The following is a 17,845-nucleotide window of genomic DNA, read 5'->3' on the forward strand; positions in this document are numbered from 1 at the left end:
AAAAGCAACTGCAGGTTGAATCCTTTGAATCATTTTGTATTTCTACCGATTGTAAAAATGCTGAAGTCTTGCGAAGGGCACTCTCCTCCACATCTGACCACGATATTTACTTTCACAGTAAGATGATAATGCAAGGTACTCAGTTTATTTACAATTTAGTGTTTAAAGACCGCATCAGTGTATTTTTTTTTGAAAAATAGTATTTAACTCGGCTCTTATTCATGCAGAACCAGTCTCTCCCATGACGAGTCAAGTCATCCCGTATTCTCATTTCTCTACATCTGCTGGATTCTTTCTAAAAGAACTGCGCCAGTATCACTTCTGTATGGCACAAATGTGTGGACACACATTAGGTCAGTTGGCCTCTTCAAGGCCAGTCTTATAAGTCATATTCTGCTTCAGTTAGACATGTTCTCTGTTTAGATCAATGGCTCCCGACTATTCATTTCTGACAGGTATTATTGGTCGCTCACATAGGAAGGCAAAGGTATCACCAACAACGGTGCAAATCTGTGGATGAACAACACACTTGGCCAAAGCCCTTTTCTTGTATTATTTAAAACTTAAGTTGTTTTGCAAAGTGTCCTTAGCGGAGTTGTTTGTGCCTCATGAACGAAGGCTTTTTAACTCTGATGTTTTTTTATACATGTCCCATATTTGATCATTTTTTCCCCTGTCCTGTACTGACCTTTCAGGGACACCCAAATGTCCCGCATTTAGTTAATTTTCAAATTTTGTAATATATTGTTATTACCTTCTTACAGTACTTAGTTGTAACTTTATAAGTAATTATACTTTCTTTTCTCAGATTCTCTTGATGAAAATAACCCAAATGTAACGAGGAAACTCGTGTCTGCTGCCTGTTTGCAACTCGTTCAGTCGCTATGGTTGGCTGAGGACAGTGACACTCTTACCGTTTTGCTCTCCAGCTGTGCAGTTCTGTATCAGCATTGCAACATACAGTGACCGTCAACAAAGCATGTTGTTACTATTTGCCATGGCCTACTTTTTTTCTAACTGCCTGTATTAAATAATATTTCTCTGTTGTTTATTTCTCCAATTTCAAATGATTTTACTTTTGTTTTCCTCATAACCCATTAAAATCCTTGCTTTATGTTTTTAACTTATGTCTCTACTTCTATATAATATATTGGTCTGGGTGTGTAGGGAGCATGAATAAATGTATATATAATGTATATAAAAAAAAAAGAAACGTCCCTTTTTCAGGACTGTGTATTTCAACAATAATGTTTTAAAAATCCAAATAACTTTACAGATCTTCATTGTAAAGGGTTTAAACAATGTTTTCCATGCATGTTCAATTAACCATAATCAATTAATTAACATGCACCTGTGGAATGGTCGTTAAGACCTTAACAGCTTACAGAAAGTAGGCATTTAAGGTCACCGTTCTAAAAACACAGGACACTAAAGAGACTTGTCTACCGACTGTGAAAAACACCCAAAGAAAGATGCCCAGGGTCCCTGCTCATCTGCGTGAACGTGCATTAGGCATGAGGACTGCTGATGTGGCTAGCTAGGGCAATAAATTGCCATGTCCGCACTGTGAGACGCCTAAGACAGCGCTACAGGGAGACAGGAAGGACAGCTGATCATCCTCGCAGTGGAAGACCACGTGTAACAACACCTGCACAGGATCGGTACATCCGATTATCACACCTGCGTGACAGGTACAGGATGGCCACAACAACTGCCCGAGTCACACCAGGAACACACAATCCCTCCATCAGTGCTCAGACTGTCCGCAATAGGCTGAGAGAGGCTGGACTGAGGGCTTGTAGGCCTGTTGTAAGGCAGGTCCTTACCAGACATCACCAGCAACAACGCCGCCTATGGGCACAAACCCACCTTCGCTAGACCAGACAGGAGTGGCAAAAAGTGCTCTTCTCTGATGAGTCACGGTTTTGTCTCACCAGGGGTGATGGACGGATTCGTGTTTATCATCGAAGGAATGAGCACGTCTGGGACATGTTGGATCGCAGGGTGAGGGCTAGGGCCATTCCCCCAGAAATGTCCAGGAACTTGCAGGTGCCTTGGTGGAAGCGTGGGGTAACATCTCACAGCAAGAACTGACAAATCTGGTCCAGTCCATGAGGAGGAGATGCACTGCAGTACTTCAAGCAGCTGGTGGCCACACCAGATACTGACTGGTACTTCTGATTTTGAGCCTCCCTTCATTCAGGGACACATTGTGAAACATTTTTAGTTTATGTCTTATGGTGTTGACTCTTTTAGTGTTCATACAAATATTTACACATTAAGTTTACTGAAAGTAAAAACAGTTAAAAGTCAGAGGACGTTTCTTTTTTTGCCGAGTATAGTAATACAGAGAAAGATTTTAAGAGTGTCCCGTATTTCTAATTTTCTAATCTGGCAACCCTACTCTGACCTGTCAATCTGTTGATGAACTTTAGTATTTTTGGTAATCCTATCCTCTCAGCCATAGTAAAGTAGAATTCTCTTTTTTCTCAGTCTTGCACAGAGATTGGTTTGGCTCGAGGTGTTCACAATCTAGCTGCTATGACAATTTATAGCTTCTCAAGCTATCTAGTTCTTCCTGTAATTCTTTGCAAGTGCATCAAAACAGTCTTACACAGCGCATGTTTAACATATTTGTTATCACTGAAACTGAATGATCTGCACTGGTATCTGGAAGGTTGCTGGTTCAAATCAAGTTTCTGCCAGAAGGGATCCTAATCCATTTTGCCCTTGAACAAGGCCCTTAACCGGAAAATTCCTACTGGGCCACTGTACAATGGCTGACCCTGCACTGTGAGCAGCCAAAGGTCATGCAAAACACAATTTCACCCACAGGGATTAACTCTTTCAGGGCTGATGTAGACTTTTGTGAAAAGGAGGAGTTGGCGATGGTAATCGACTGTAAACTGTGACAAAACCAGCCGTTAGGTTTTAGTTGGACTCTCATTGCTAGAAGGAAAGTTAGCGTCATTGGTTTGACCGAGATTTCCTGCACTTGTCTGAGTAGCAAGGTGCAAACAACAGCAAACCTGACGAGAGACCAAAGCGGATGCGTAACGCAAAATACTCAGTGGATGACGTTTTGCCTATTGTCCCTGAACTGGACTATGACCTGTCGAACTCTGATTTTGATAGAAGCGATCGAAAACGAATGTGAGGTTCCAGCTTCAGCTGATTGGTCCCCAGCTAACAGTGGTACTGACAATGTTTGCTAGGGAGGACTGCCACTTAACAATGATAAGAGGTAGAAACCAGATTGCAATGCACTGCGACCGTGACCGCCACAATGAAGACAACCTGGCAGCAAGCCTGCCATACATTCTTGGCAAACTGGCAACTACTGCATACAGTAACAGCCATTTTATGTTGATTTCTGTGTGAAGCCATTGCTTTTCAGAAAACTGTTTTTGGAAAAAATATTCAGCCCTCAAAGAGTTAATACAGTGAACTAAATACAAAAAATAACACAAGTCAAAACAATTTCTTTCAACAATTAAAAATGTGTAACAACCTGGCAAATACCAAAACATCAACAGTAGGAAAGGTACGTCTAGTGCCCAGTGCTGTACTGATGCAGATGTAGTACCCATCCTTTGAGTCATTAACACGCAGCCTGGCGTCACAATCAGGACTGTTGAAGTTCATTTCTTTGTGCACTTTTTATAATATTATTTCTATCGTTTGTGCATGAGAGGGTGGAAAGTCAGCATCTAATCCCTCACAATCAACATACCACAGCGTAAGGCTTAGTGATTTCCACATTTCCCTGACACAAACGGTTGCCGAATTGTGAACAGAAATTAGGGGGCAGATGTGTTTTTCTTTATCGCGATCATTTTGCTATACATCTACTTGCACCCACCTACAGTGTTACGTGACTGGAGTCGCCAGGGAGATCACGGCGGTTCAGTCATACAGTGCCATATACATCAGTTTCACAATCTGCATCAACATCCGATGACTAATTGACATTGTCATCACTATCACTTGATTCAATTGATGGTTCAGTTTCAGTTGCTTTAAAATTGACTTTATCGTCTCTTATTTAGACGCCATTGTCTTTTGCTGGAAGGCTCTGCCCCACTTATAAATATTGATGAACAACCTTACAGAAGTAAAATGCACAGAAATATTCATGATTTTTTACAGCATAATGTTATTTTATCCACTAGAGAGCAACAGTACATTATCCTGAGCATTATTCAGGCTTATTAAATGATCTGCTTTAAATTTTTGTCACCCTAAGTTTGACTCATGGTTAACCGTATTTACATAGAATTCTAAGCCCGAGTCATATTCTGCGTTAATGCCAAATAAGATAACTACACACATTACCATACTATTGATAGCCTATTTTTATTAGACTAAATAAATACAATAATTTCTATATACATTTTTTACCCTGAAAAAAGCAGGTAACACTTTATTAGAATGTATTATTCTTGCATTCATTCACAGTATAACTGACTCCTGCCATGCATTTATGGCGTACTCAAAATTTTTCCATTTGTAATGATCAGAATTACTGCTAGAGCTAGGAAGTGTGACTGACTACATAACCCCTGTACGTGCAGTAAGTCCTTATACTGGCTTTCAGTTAAGTACAGGGCTGATTTCAAAATCTTCTTTGTAAAATATGAAGCTTTAAATGAACAGAAAAGTAAAAACAGAATGTTAAGAGTGATCTGGTAGTAACATTTCTGTTTTCAAAGACACATTGTAAACACACACCTAGCTCTTTAAATCATTGACACAATTAATTAAGCACACAATAAGAGAAACACATCATTTGATATACCGAGTACTCTCTTTATACTTCTGTGTATTCTAAAAATTGATTTGATAAGAAACTAAATCATGCAAAGACTGTGCCTGAGAGCTTTTAAGCCAGTATAACATAACAGATAGGTCAGCAGCGTTCAAACCTGCTCTTAAATCTACAGCAAAGACATATGCACTGTAGAATTTCACAAGATATAATAATGTTTTTTAATCAGTGCCATTTCTGTACTGTGAGCAGTGTGAAGGCTGGACTTGAACTTTTCATATAAACTGTGTGAGGTGAGACTGAAGTGGAGGGGGCTTCTACGGTTTCAAAGTGCTTTCGAAATAAAACTGAAATTGGTCTATAATCATTAATCATCTAGCTCTATTTTATCTCCAAAATGATCTGATAATTGGCACTTTTAGCCCATTAGGAACTGTGCCTGTCTAGAAGGATCTAGTATCAAGAATAATGGCTGCTGCCAGGACAGTAATTCAGCTTTTCTTTACTTTTGTTACTATTAGGTCTAAGAGACAGGCAGCAGTTTTCATTCTGAAAAATTATGATTCTCTTTTCGGTTATTAAGTTAAAATTACTAAAGTGACGCACACAAGGAGAGACAGGGTTTGACAATATATTAGCTTAAAAGATTACTTTGAAATCTGGGATTTATTTTACTATTAAAGTCTCCTCTTCTTATTTTGTTGGTGTTTTTGTAAGACTTTGCATTTGTTGAATGAGCAATTTTTTTAAAACTGTAAATGACAGCTATTTCAGTTTTCATTTTAGTCTGGAGTTGTACGCAGAGCTCAACAGAACATTTGCTCTTTAGGCGCATTCACAAATAATGCAAAAAGCACCCACTGTGAAAGTCATGTATGTCTGTCCGTCCATAAGTCAGTCCATTCGTGATTCTCAGTGAACTGATTTTGTTGAAATTTGCCAAACTAAGGCAAGCTTATACTTTGTGCCAACACAGTGTTACATGGCTGGGCTTTTGTTACAACCTGCACAAAGATTTTTTTTTTTTTTTACTATCTATGCTGCAATGTGGATTCAGTACCATCTATCCAAAATGGTCATTTCTGGGAATGATGAATGAATGGCTGAATATGATGCAACTGGTCATCAAAGCACAAGATGGCCATGCAAAAATATCTAAAATGCATCTGTTCATCGCCTAGCTCACATACTCACAAGAATGTTATACTGTACATGCCCTCCCTTTGCCACGTCTGGACTCTCCACTTTCTCACTTTTTCTTGCATTAATAAGAAGCAAAACTCTTCTTCCATCAGCAGAGTTTCACTTCCATATTAGGAACACAGTATTGATCAAATCTAGTCATCTACTGACTAGGAACATATTAACATGCTGATCGAACAGGCCGCAACAAGTAACAATGCGTTTTGGTCTCGGACTGTGTGTGCTTTGCCCTGTGGTCAGCACGCAGGCTTCATATGAGAAGTACAAACAAGAAAAATGTCAGGAAAGTTCAATTTTCATTGAGACATTACAAATACAGCGCACTGCACAAAGCTTTGAAATTTCAAAAATTTCCCCATTGGAAAGCATTGACAAAATTTACCAACTTGCCTATCTTAAAACTGTCAAACAAAATGACATTGGCAAGCTGAACAGATTACAATATGCAACCTTTCATGGCAACTGAGGCCCCTTCTTCAGGCAGGTGGTAAGGGACATCCGTTGCTTCAAAAGCTTGCATATTGAAATTGGTTCAGTTAGCTAATCAAAGGTGTCATTTTGCATAACTTCTCATTGTATCCATAAGGGCTGACATGGTACAACACCTTGCTGTTCCCGTGGTAATAATATTATTTATTTATTCATCAAAGTTAGTTGCTGTACCATAATGCAGCAGTAAGTCTCATTATATGCTAATCATTCATTTCTCTGCAGCTGCATGGCTTTCACAAACCTTAGAAACATCAGCTCAGTTCTCCACCAAAATGATCGAAGTAGGTAAGTGACAGGATAATCATGTCAACAAAAGTAAAAATAAAAGCAGCTGAACTTATGTTGAAATGTGTGAAAGATGGCTCAGTGACAATTTATGCTATGCTAATGACTAAATGTGCACTCAGGACTCCCATAATACACTAAAAACAACCTCATGGCTGCATTACACAAGATAATAATGATTTAACATTTCTCCGAGAACACAATTTATTGACAAAATATTTCAATGATTCACTATATATCATGTTTGGATGCAGCAAACATTTTCCACTTGAAACTTCGGCACAAAATCTTGTTTGAAAGTTATGGTTGAGAAATTAGCCATATCTCTCTCTCTCTCATATATATATATATATATATAGATATATATCTCTATATATATATATATATATATAGAGATATATATATATATATATATATATATATATAGAGATATATATATATATATAGAGATATATATATAGAGATATATATATATATATATATATATATATATATAGATATATATAGAGATATATATATATATATATATATATATATATATATATATATATATATATATATATATATATATATATATATATATATATATATATCTCTATCTATCTATCTATATCTATCTATCTATCGATCTATCTTTATCTATATATATATATCTATCTATATCTATCTATAATTAGAGAGAGAGAGAGAGAGAGAGAGAGAGAGAGAGAGAGAGAGCGAGCGAGCCCTCATGCATGCAAAAATTCTCAAATACTTTCTGGGTCCACAATTATATTCTAAGCTTATTGCACTAAATCAGTGCAAAAACGTCGTGAGAAACGTAAGACAGAATGATCACTGTGCAAGCTAATCACATCTTTGAGGCTGCCTGCATAGATAATGATGGATAGCATCACCCAGTAAAGTGCGTAGTTCTACAGCTCTTTAGAGAACAGTAACTCTTAACAAAAATTGAACTACTTATAATAAAATTAGAGTATTCATTTTTGGTATTAAAAGATAAAATGATTAATATTACTTACAGTATATTTTATGCATTTACGACTTGCTAAATTAGATTTCAACTGTCCTAAAACAGTAATTTATTTATTTTATTGAGAGGGGGAAACTCCAGGAACACGCCTAGCTTTGACTCGGCTTGCAGAGACCAGTAAATACCAGTGCAATCAAAAGGAAAAAGAATATTGAATAAATAATGAAGCAAACGCAATTAAACAAATATCGCATATGCAGAAACCCAAGGAAAAGTTCAATGGCAATAACAAATACAAGTGCTGGTCATCAAATTAGAAGATCATGACAAAGTTGATTTATTTCAGTAATTCCATTCAAAAAGTGAAACTTGTATATTAGATTCATTCATTAAACACAGACTGATGTATTTCAAATGTTTATTTCTTTTAATTTTGATGATTATAACTGACAACTAATGAAAGTCCCAAATTCAGTATCTCGGATAATTAGAATATCAATTAAGACCAATGCAAAAAAAGGATTTTTAGAAATGTTGGCCAACTGAAAGGTATGAACATGAAAAGTATGTACAGCACTCAATATTTAGTTGGGGCTCCATTGGCCTGGATTACTGCAGCAATACGGCGTGGCATGGAGTCGATCAGTCTGTGGCACTGCTCAGGTGTTATGAGAGCCCATGTTGCTCTGATAGTGGCCTTCAGCTCTTCTGAATTGTTGGGTCTGGCATATTGCACCTTCCTCTTCACAATACCCCATATATTTTCTATGGGGTTAAGGTCAGGCGAGTTTGCTGGCCAATCAAGAACAGGGATACCAGGGTCCATAAACCAGGTACTGGTAGTTTTGGCACTTTGTGCAGGTGCCAGGTCCTGTTGGAAAATGAAATCTGCATCTCCATAAAGTTCGTCAGCAGCAGGAAGCATGAAGTGCTCTAAAACTTCCTGGTAGACGGCTGCGTTGACCTTGGATCTCAGAAAACACAATGGACCAACACCAGCAGATGACATGGCATCCCAAACCATCACTGACTGTGGAAACTTTACCCTGGACCTCAAGCAATGTGGATTCTGTGCCTCTCCTCTCTTCCTCCAGACACCGGGACCTTGATTTCCAAAGGAAATGCAAAACTTCCTTTCATAAGGGAACATAACTTTGGACCACTCCGCAGCAGTCCAGTCCTTTTTGTCTTTAGCCCAGGCGAGACGCTTCTGACGCTGTCTCTTGTTCAAGAGTGGCTTGACACAAGGAATGTGACAGCTGAAGCTCATGTCTTGCATACGTCTGTGCCTGGTGGTTCTTGAAGCACTGACTCCTGCTGCAGTCCACTCTTTGTGACTCTCCCCCACAGTTTTGAATGGGTTTTGTTTCTCAATCCTCTCCAGGGTGCGGTTATCCCTATTGCTTGTACACTTTTTTCTACCACATGTTGTTGTTCCCTTCGCCTCTCTATTAATGTGCTTGGACGCAGGGCTCTGTGAAGAGCCAGCCTCTTTAGCAATGACCTTTTGTGTCTTGCCCTCCTTGTTCAAGGTGTCAATGGTCGTCTTTTGGACAACTGTCAAGTCAGCAGTCTTCCCCATGATTGCGTAGCCTACAGAATTAGACTGAGAGACCATTTAAAGGCTTTTGCAGGTGTTTCGAGTTAGTTAGCTGATTACAACAACAACAACAACATTTATTTATATAGCACATTTTCATACAAACAGTAGCTCAAAGTGCTTTACATATTAAAGAATAGAAAAATGAAAGACATAATTATAAAAAATAAATCAACATTAACATCGAATAAGAGTAAGGTTCAATGGCCAGGGGGGACAGAAAAAACAAAAAAAACTCCAGACGGCTGGAGAAAAAATAAAATCTGTAGGGATTCCAGACCATGAGACCGCCCAGTCCCCTCTGATTAGAGTGTGGCACTAGGTGTCTTCAATATTGAACCTTTTCACAATACTCTAATTTTCTGAGATACTGAATTTGGGATTTTCATTAGTTGTCAGTTATAATCATCAAAATTAAAAGAAATAAACATTTGAAATACATCAGTCTGTGTGTAATGAATGAATCTAATATACAAGTTTCACTTTTTGAATGGAATTACTGAAATAAATCAACTTTGTCATGATATTCTAATTTTATGACCAGCACCTGTATATAACTAAACACAGATACAGAAGAAATCTAACAAAACATTAAGCTCAAAATGATGAATGTTAAAACACCACAACACAGTTCAGTTTCCCAAATGCAGATGATGGTGGTATAGTTATGAAGTACCTTGTGAACAGCCTCCTGAAAGTTACGTAAAGTTTTGTCCTACCTTGATGCAAGTGAACATTTGTCGAAGTCGGGAGAGCTTTCCAGACGAAGTGGTTTTCCAACCCAGGCGAAATCAAATGAACAGTCAGGCAGAGGACAAGAACATAAAAACTGTAATCCAATGGTGTAATTGTAATGCAATTGTGCAGTGAAGGGTTAAAACAAAAGACACCAGATGATTGCAATGTTGCCAGGCTCCCTTTTAACAGTAGTGCCTCAGCTTGTTTCATCCTGTAGCCCTTGCTGTAAACACCAAAGCTGCCCAATGGTGCAGCACTCCCAGGGTTGCTGGAATCTGCAGTCCACTTATGGACCGTTGCTACAATGCCGTTTGTAATTTTCCACAGTAGGTTGCAAAAATGGCAAAATAATTTCCATTTAATTATTGATGACAAATCCGTGAATAGGTAAATGCACTTGTAAACCTGCCACTCGCAAGGGCCGACAATACATTTTATAATCTCTTGTCACACGCATAGCAGAGGATTGCCTTCTGGGCTCACCTGAGGTATGCTGTATCATTCTGGGGACTGTTACTAACAGTCTTGTCTCCTTTTTCCTATCACAGCGCAGAGAAGCTGCCCAATGAGGGCACGTGAACCAGAGAAGCCCTGCCCCTTCTGATCCAAAAAATACAAATGATTGGATGCTCCTGGAAGGTAGCGTTGCATTTTTTGACAAGATGAGCCCAGAGAACAGAGCTTTCCCCAAAGCCTGAGCCACTTTATTTTGAGAAGCCATGTTGCTATTCAAATAAATATTGTCGTGCAGGGACTTCACTCCCTCTTTGGTATCCTAAGTTTAAGTGAACATGAAAGTTTGCCCTACCAGGTGAGGACATGGACACACAATCAAAGATCAGCAAAGTGATGGTGGACAAAAAAGGAAAACAAGCAGCAAGCGATGACAATGAGGTGAGGTTCTGGAAATCAGTGAAGAGACAGAAGCAAAGTACAAGAAAAGTGAGACACAAACCAAGGTTCGGAACTTATCAATAAAGTAGTGGTGCAAATAGTCTGCTTAAAATACAGGTAGCTTTTAAACATAGTTAACATCCTTTACCTGCTGTTATATTTATTTTTTAGTTGTCTATCTTGCATTTAATGTTTAACGCTCTTTTGTTTATGTTCAGCCCATGAAGGGCCCTTTCTTCTCTCCAGCGGTAGCTCTTTGTCCAGGTTATGCTGGCAGCTAAATTCCTGCTAACCTCCTAATGGAAGTGCCTGGAGTCCATCTCTCCTTCTTTGAAATGAAATATTTCATGGTCACCTTCTCTCTGTGCTGCAGCTGGCCAGGGCACCTACTGCCAAAATTACTACATGGACACTTGGCTGGTAGTTCAGATGTCTCATTAGTCTTCCATTTTCTACTTGGAGTCCATCTTGTTCTAGCCCTCTGTTGCTGTGATGGAGGTGGTCAGCCCGTTGTCTGGTGCAGTATGACTCATATTATATTTTTTCATTTTGTTGACACCTTAGAGTATAGTTGGGTAAGGTGTGGGGATGAAGGTGGTAAAGTGTTTGTCTTGTTAGTATAGAATACATATACTCATTTTGTATTTTTTCTTTTTCAACATACTAAACATGACCAGAATAAAATAGTCTTTCTTAATTGGAATCAGGTGACAGTAGAATATTTGTCATCACCAGACAACAGAAAAACAGAGCTTTTGACCAAGATTTAGGACAGACACTAGAAGCTCTTTCTGCATACAACAGTAAACTCGCTTGATTCCCTTTGCCTGGCTCTTCCAAAAGCCACAATCAAATTCTACATCATTCTGAATGTCCTTTACATTTTAGCCATCCAAATGTGCTTCCACTGTCGGGCCAGTACCACACTTTCAGAATCCTCAGTATCTTCATCTGCTGTGCCAATGCTCAAAGTGACTTATCCTGTCACAGCACTGCCGATTCTACAGAGGAATTCTGCTTTTCTCTTCTTGCATCAAAGATTTACCAGCTGTGCCATATTGAAAAGTGCTTCCTTGGTGATTGCAAAATCATTTTGTAGCTATTTTCATTTCAGATGCCATGTGAAATAATTAGGAGCAAAAGGTAAGTTGCCAATGAACTCGAACTATATTTGTAAGATTCAGATATTCACGTAGAGGACAATAAATTTCCCGTTTGCTCGATACTTGCATCGGATTAAAACTGAGCCTCACAAAAACATTTATTATTAAAACAATACTCAGGGGTGACACACTGGTTAGTCCTACTGCCTGGTGGGTCCAGAATCCCGAGCTTTACCCTTGAGGCTGGTCTTTGTGGGTGTGGAGCTGGCATGTTCTCCTGTGTCTGTGTGGGTTTTTTGTTTTGGTGCCTCAGTTTACCCTCCATATCTGTGAAGACACGCATCCTAAACTGGCCCTGGGTGAGTAGGGATGAATAGGTGCATAAACCCTGCAGCAGACTGGCCCACCCAGGACTGTTTCCTGCCTTGTACCCAAAGTTGCCAGGATAGGCTTTGGCCCCATGACCATAAACTGGACTGGTTAGGTTTGAGAATGTCTTCTTAAAATTATTCATTTCTATTAACAGCTTAATAAGCACTATTAGGCCCAATTTCAAATTGCCAATTGAAGCAACAAAAAAAAAATCAAATCCCACAGATTCTCCTCAATATTTTTCATAAACATGTTAGGCACAGAATTTTTATTATAGGATGCTGATCATAAAAAATTAAAAGGAGAAATTAGATACCTTGCCAAGTTTTGATATATCCCGATAAAGGGACAAAGGAAGTGTAAAAAGGAGCGTGGTTATCACAATGACAAAATGCCGATTTGCAAGAATACTCCCCGGACCAACTAGAAAAGAGTGATATGAAATATGTTAAAGACGATGTATAAAATACAGTTTATAGTCAAAGATAATGCTTTCTTTCTACAGTAAATCAACATTTTTAAACCCTGAGAGAATGCTGATCAATGCGGTTTATTCCTAGATTTTTGTTTTGCAGATGTAATTATTCTGAAAGAATTCACTCTCCAACACAACTGTAGAATAAAGAACAATAGGGCAGTTTAAAACTCTTATAGCTGTTTTTAAGAAAATCTTAAGTTTCTTAAATCTTTCAATAGAAAAGAAACAGTTTCACAAGTAAATATAAAATATTAAACAACTCAGCAAATACTCATTTTGATATCTTATACATGCTAATATTTTTTGATCATCCCATTTGTTTCAGCAGACCATCTTTAAATGTTTTGTGAAACACTTTGTGTCGGTGCTCACCACCTAAATCCTTGTATTAATGTAAAAACACATACATACATACATACATATATATATATACATACATACACACACACACACATATACACATACACATATATATATATATATATATATATATATATATATATATACACACACGCACAGGAGGACGAGAGGAGGGCTTGTGCCTCCCCCAGACCGAGAGGGGGCGTCCGTCCTGAATATGCTGGAGGCCTCGGGTAGAGCGCTTGGAAGCCCAGCCCTGTAGGGACCCATGGCCACCGCCAGGCGGCGCCCCAGTGCCTGATTATCTCGGGGAAGACTTTGGAGGACACCCGGAGACTTGCCGGGAGGACAGCCGGCACTTCCGCCATGCTGGGGCGTGGCCAAGGGAAGAATGCCGGGAATACCAGGTGCTCGTCCGGGAAGCATATACTGTATAAGGGGTCGCCTCCCTTCAGTGAGCAGTGGATGTCGGGTGGAGGTGGACAGAGCTGGAGAGAGGACTGGAGGCGGCCAGGAAATAAAGGCACAAGGACTGGGAGGCCTGGACATTTGGGGGAACGGTGCAGAAGGCACTGAGTTTATTATCTGTAAATAATAGTGTAAATAAACGGTGTGTTGGGTGAAAACAAAGATGTCCGTCTGTCTGTGTCCGGGTCAAAGTTCACTCTAATATATATATTATATACACGGTGTGCACAATTATTAGGCAAGTGAGTATTTTGACCATATCATCATTTTTAATGCGTATATTCCAACTCCAAGCTGTATTAACTTGAATGCTTATTGGATTTAAGCACGTCAGGTGATGTGTATTTGTGTAATGAGGGAGGGTGTGGCCTAAGGAGATCAACACCCTATATCAAGGTGTGCAGAATTATTAGGCAGCTAGTTTTCCTCTGGCAAAATGGGCCAAAAAAGAGATTTAACTGACTCCGAAAAGTCAAAAATTGTAAAAAGTCTTTCAGAGGGATGCAGCACTTTTGGAATTGCTAAGATATTGGTGTGTGATCACAGAACCATCAAACATTTTGTTGCAAATAGTCAACAGGGTCGCAAGAAACGTGTTGAGAACAAAAGACGCAAATTAGCTGCCAAAGATTTGAGAAGAATCAAGCGTGAAGCTACCAGGAACCCATTATCCTCCAGTACTTTCATATTCCAGAGCTGCAACCTACCTGGAGTGCCCAGAAGTACAAGGTGTTCAGTGCTCAAAGACATGGCCAAGGTAAGGAGGGCTGAAACCCAACCACCACTGAACAAGAAACATAAGTTGAAACGTCAAAACTGGGCCAAGAAATATCTGAAGACAGATTTTTTTCAAAGGTTTTATGGACCGATGAGATGAGAGTGACTCTTGATGGACCAGATGGATGGACCTGTGGATCAGTAATGGGCACAGAGCTCCACTCCAACGTGGAGGTGGGGTACTGGTATGAGCTGGTATTTTTAAAGATGAGCTAGTTGGACCTTTTGCATTGAAGATGAACTCAAAATCAACTCCCAAACCTACTGCCAGTTTTTGAAGACACTTTCTTCAAACAGTGATACAGGAAAAGACCATGATTTTTATGCAGGCCAATGCTCCATCACTTGCATCGAAGTTCTCCACTGCGTGGCCAGCCAGTAAAGGCCTTAAAGATGAAGGAATAATGACATGGCCCCCTTCCTCATCTGACCTAAACCCTATCGAGAACTTGTGGGCACTTCTTAAGCGCTAGATTTACGGGGAGAAAAACAATACACCTCTCTGAAGAGTGTCTGGGAGGCTGTAGTCACTGCTCCACAAAAAGCTGATCGTCAACAGATCAAGAAACTGACAGACTCCATGAATGGAAAGGCTTATGACTGTTATTGGAAAGAAGGGTGGCTATATTGGTCATTGATTGATTGATTGATTTTTTGAAATGTCAGAGATGTTTATTTGTAAATTTTGAGGTGTTTGTTTATTATTCTCACTATAACAGATGAAAATAAACAAGTGAGATGGGAAAATTTTCATTTTCCTTTAGTTGCATAATAAATCTGCACACTAATAGTTGCCTAATAATTGTGCACATATGTATTCCCCTGATGATGTTCACACTCACATTTCCGTTGTGAAACATTCAGGTTTATTAACATTTTGGATTGACTGATAGCACTGTGTTTGTTCCATATTAAAATTAATCCTCAAAAATACAACTTGCCTAATAATTGTGCACACAGTGTGTGTGTGTGTGTATATATATATATATATATATATATATATATATATATATATATATATATATATATATATATATATATATATATACACACACACAAACATATATACACACACACACACATACATATATACACACATATACATATATCCATCCATTTTCTAACCCACTGAATCCAAACACAGGGTCACGGGGGTCTGCTGGAGCCAATCCCAGCCAACACAGGGCACAAGGCAGGAACCAATCCTGGGCAGGGTGCCAACCCACCGCAGGACACACACAAACACACCAAGCACACACTACAGCCAATTTAGAATCGCCAATACACCTAACCCGCATGTCTTTGGATTGTGGGAGGAAACCCACGCAGACACAGGGAGAACATGCAAACTCCACACAGGGAGGACTACCTACCTACCAGTGTTGGGAAGGTTACTTTAAAAACGTAATTCGTTACAGTTACAAGTTACCCTGTTCAAAATGTAATAGTGTAACTATTTTAATTACTTGTTCTGAGTAACGTAACTAATTACTTTTTAATTACTTTTTGATTACTTTTCCAGTTTTTGGATGGGTATTCTGTACCCGTAGCCTGCTTGTATGTATCCATTTTCAATTTCAAACCTGACAGTAATAATCTTTATGGTGAAATCAAGTGTGAATCAGTCCATAGCCCTGTTGTTCAAGGTGACTGAATGCTGCCTGTATATAGGAAGAAAAAAAATCTTTGATGCAGCATAGACCGAATAATGGACCAATATCTCTTACATCAATGAAGCAGAGAAAAAATAATCTGAAAGTTAATTATTGTGTCACATCCACTTATTGTTAGTTGCCAGACTATTACAGTCTATGTTGTACAGTATGTTGTATCAACTTTTTAAATTCTTTTTCCAGCTGACAGCACTTGGGGGACATCAAACAACAGAGTTATGGGATACTTCACACCGAATTTCTTATTTAAAATAGTTAAACACTTTTGATCCTCTTTTAATACACAAAGTAACATCAGAACTTTCATAAAGACACTATAATAACCACCACAAGGTCAGACTTCAAGATACATTTTACTGTTAAACATTTTTTTTAAATCACACATTTTGATTTCTTTTTAACATTGTAGGTATCAGAAACTACTTTAATAAGCAGCTCTTTTGGAATGTGTCTCTGTTAGCTTTTTGTCTACAATGAAAATTAAAATAAGAAACAATAAGCAGTACTTTAATAAGCAGCTCTTAACTCTTTTGGAATGTGTCTTTGTTAGCTTTTTGTCTTTAATAAAAACTTAAATAAAAGTGTAAAAACTGTAAAATAAATCGTAGCATTAAATGGTGGTTATTATTAATTAAAACTAAATTATGGGGTAGACATTGACTATGGTGCACCACTATTGTGTTTACACTTTACAAAAACATGTGACTTTTTACTAGACAAAACATTTTATAGTCTATTTTTCAATCACAAATGCTGAAGTAGCCGATCGCTTGCATTCAAGACAATACATGTAAAACTTGGACAATGCGTAGTCTTTGTTAAAATCTACCATTCCAGGCACATTTTAAATTACATATAGCAAGTCAGGCACGCTAATATCAAAACTGACAAAATGGGAGGAAAGTCGTAATATGGCTCAACAACCTCCTTAGCTAGCTATCTAGAGTAGCTAGCTTAAAGTGAACCGAAATAGGGAGCTAAAATAGCCATAGGCTACATCTGCATTTGGGCACATTAAAAGCGTGTGGCTGTGAAAAGTGGCGTGGCGTCTGTGACTGTGTGACAATGTGAAGGCTTCATTGCTAAAAAAAAACTTTCCGTTTGCTCTTACAAGCAGCACTTACCTCTAGATGTTTCCTGAGGTTGGACATTGAGGTTTTCGATGTGGACAACATCTTGATAGCCGGCAAACAAGCATTACATTGCACAGTTAGATTTATGCCCTTTTCCGCGACATATCTGAAATGTTTTCTAAATTTCCAGCTGTGAAATGCAGTTTTATTAGACATTGCTAGTAGTAGTTTGAAACTCAGATCACAACATGCCCAGGCATCTGCTATCAGACTGAGGTGATGGCTGGCTGCAATTATAGACGTGATAGGAGAGCCTATCAGAAATAATTATTGTCTGTGGGAGGGAATGGAAAGGACGATGTTTATAGGCCTAATGAAAGCGTCTGAAACAGGCAAAAAAATATTATTTCATATTTCATAAAGGCTTTGCTGACATTTTTAATATGTAACTTAAATTGTAATTCTGAAAAATTACACAAGTAACTGTAATTGAATTACACATTTTTATACAGTAACTGTAATGTATTACCGTTACATTTATTTTGTAATTTAATTACGTAACGCCGTTACATGTATTTCGTTACTCCC

The 17,845-nt window shown here is 38.5% G+C and overlaps 1 protein-coding gene across 1 annotated transcript in view; it reads right to left on the minus strand.

The window, feature by feature from the left end:
- The window catches only part of slc38a11 (solute carrier family 38 member 11), a 57,722-nt gene that overhangs the window by 28,031 nt on the left and 11,846 nt on the right, over positions 1-17,845 (minus strand). The window contains exon 6 of the mRNA XM_039757519.1: positions 12,745-12,851. Coding sequence (XP_039613453.1) covers positions 12,745-12,851 — 107 coding nt within the window. The remainder of the gene's footprint in view (positions 1-12,744; positions 12,852-17,845) is intronic.

The sequence above is a fragment of the Polypterus senegalus genome, chromosome 6 (assembly GCF_016835505.1).
Source record: "Polypterus senegalus isolate Bchr_013 chromosome 6, ASM1683550v1, whole genome shotgun sequence".
Classification (NCBI taxonomy): Eukaryota; Metazoa; Chordata; class Cladistia; order Polypteriformes; family Polypteridae; genus Polypterus; species Polypterus senegalus.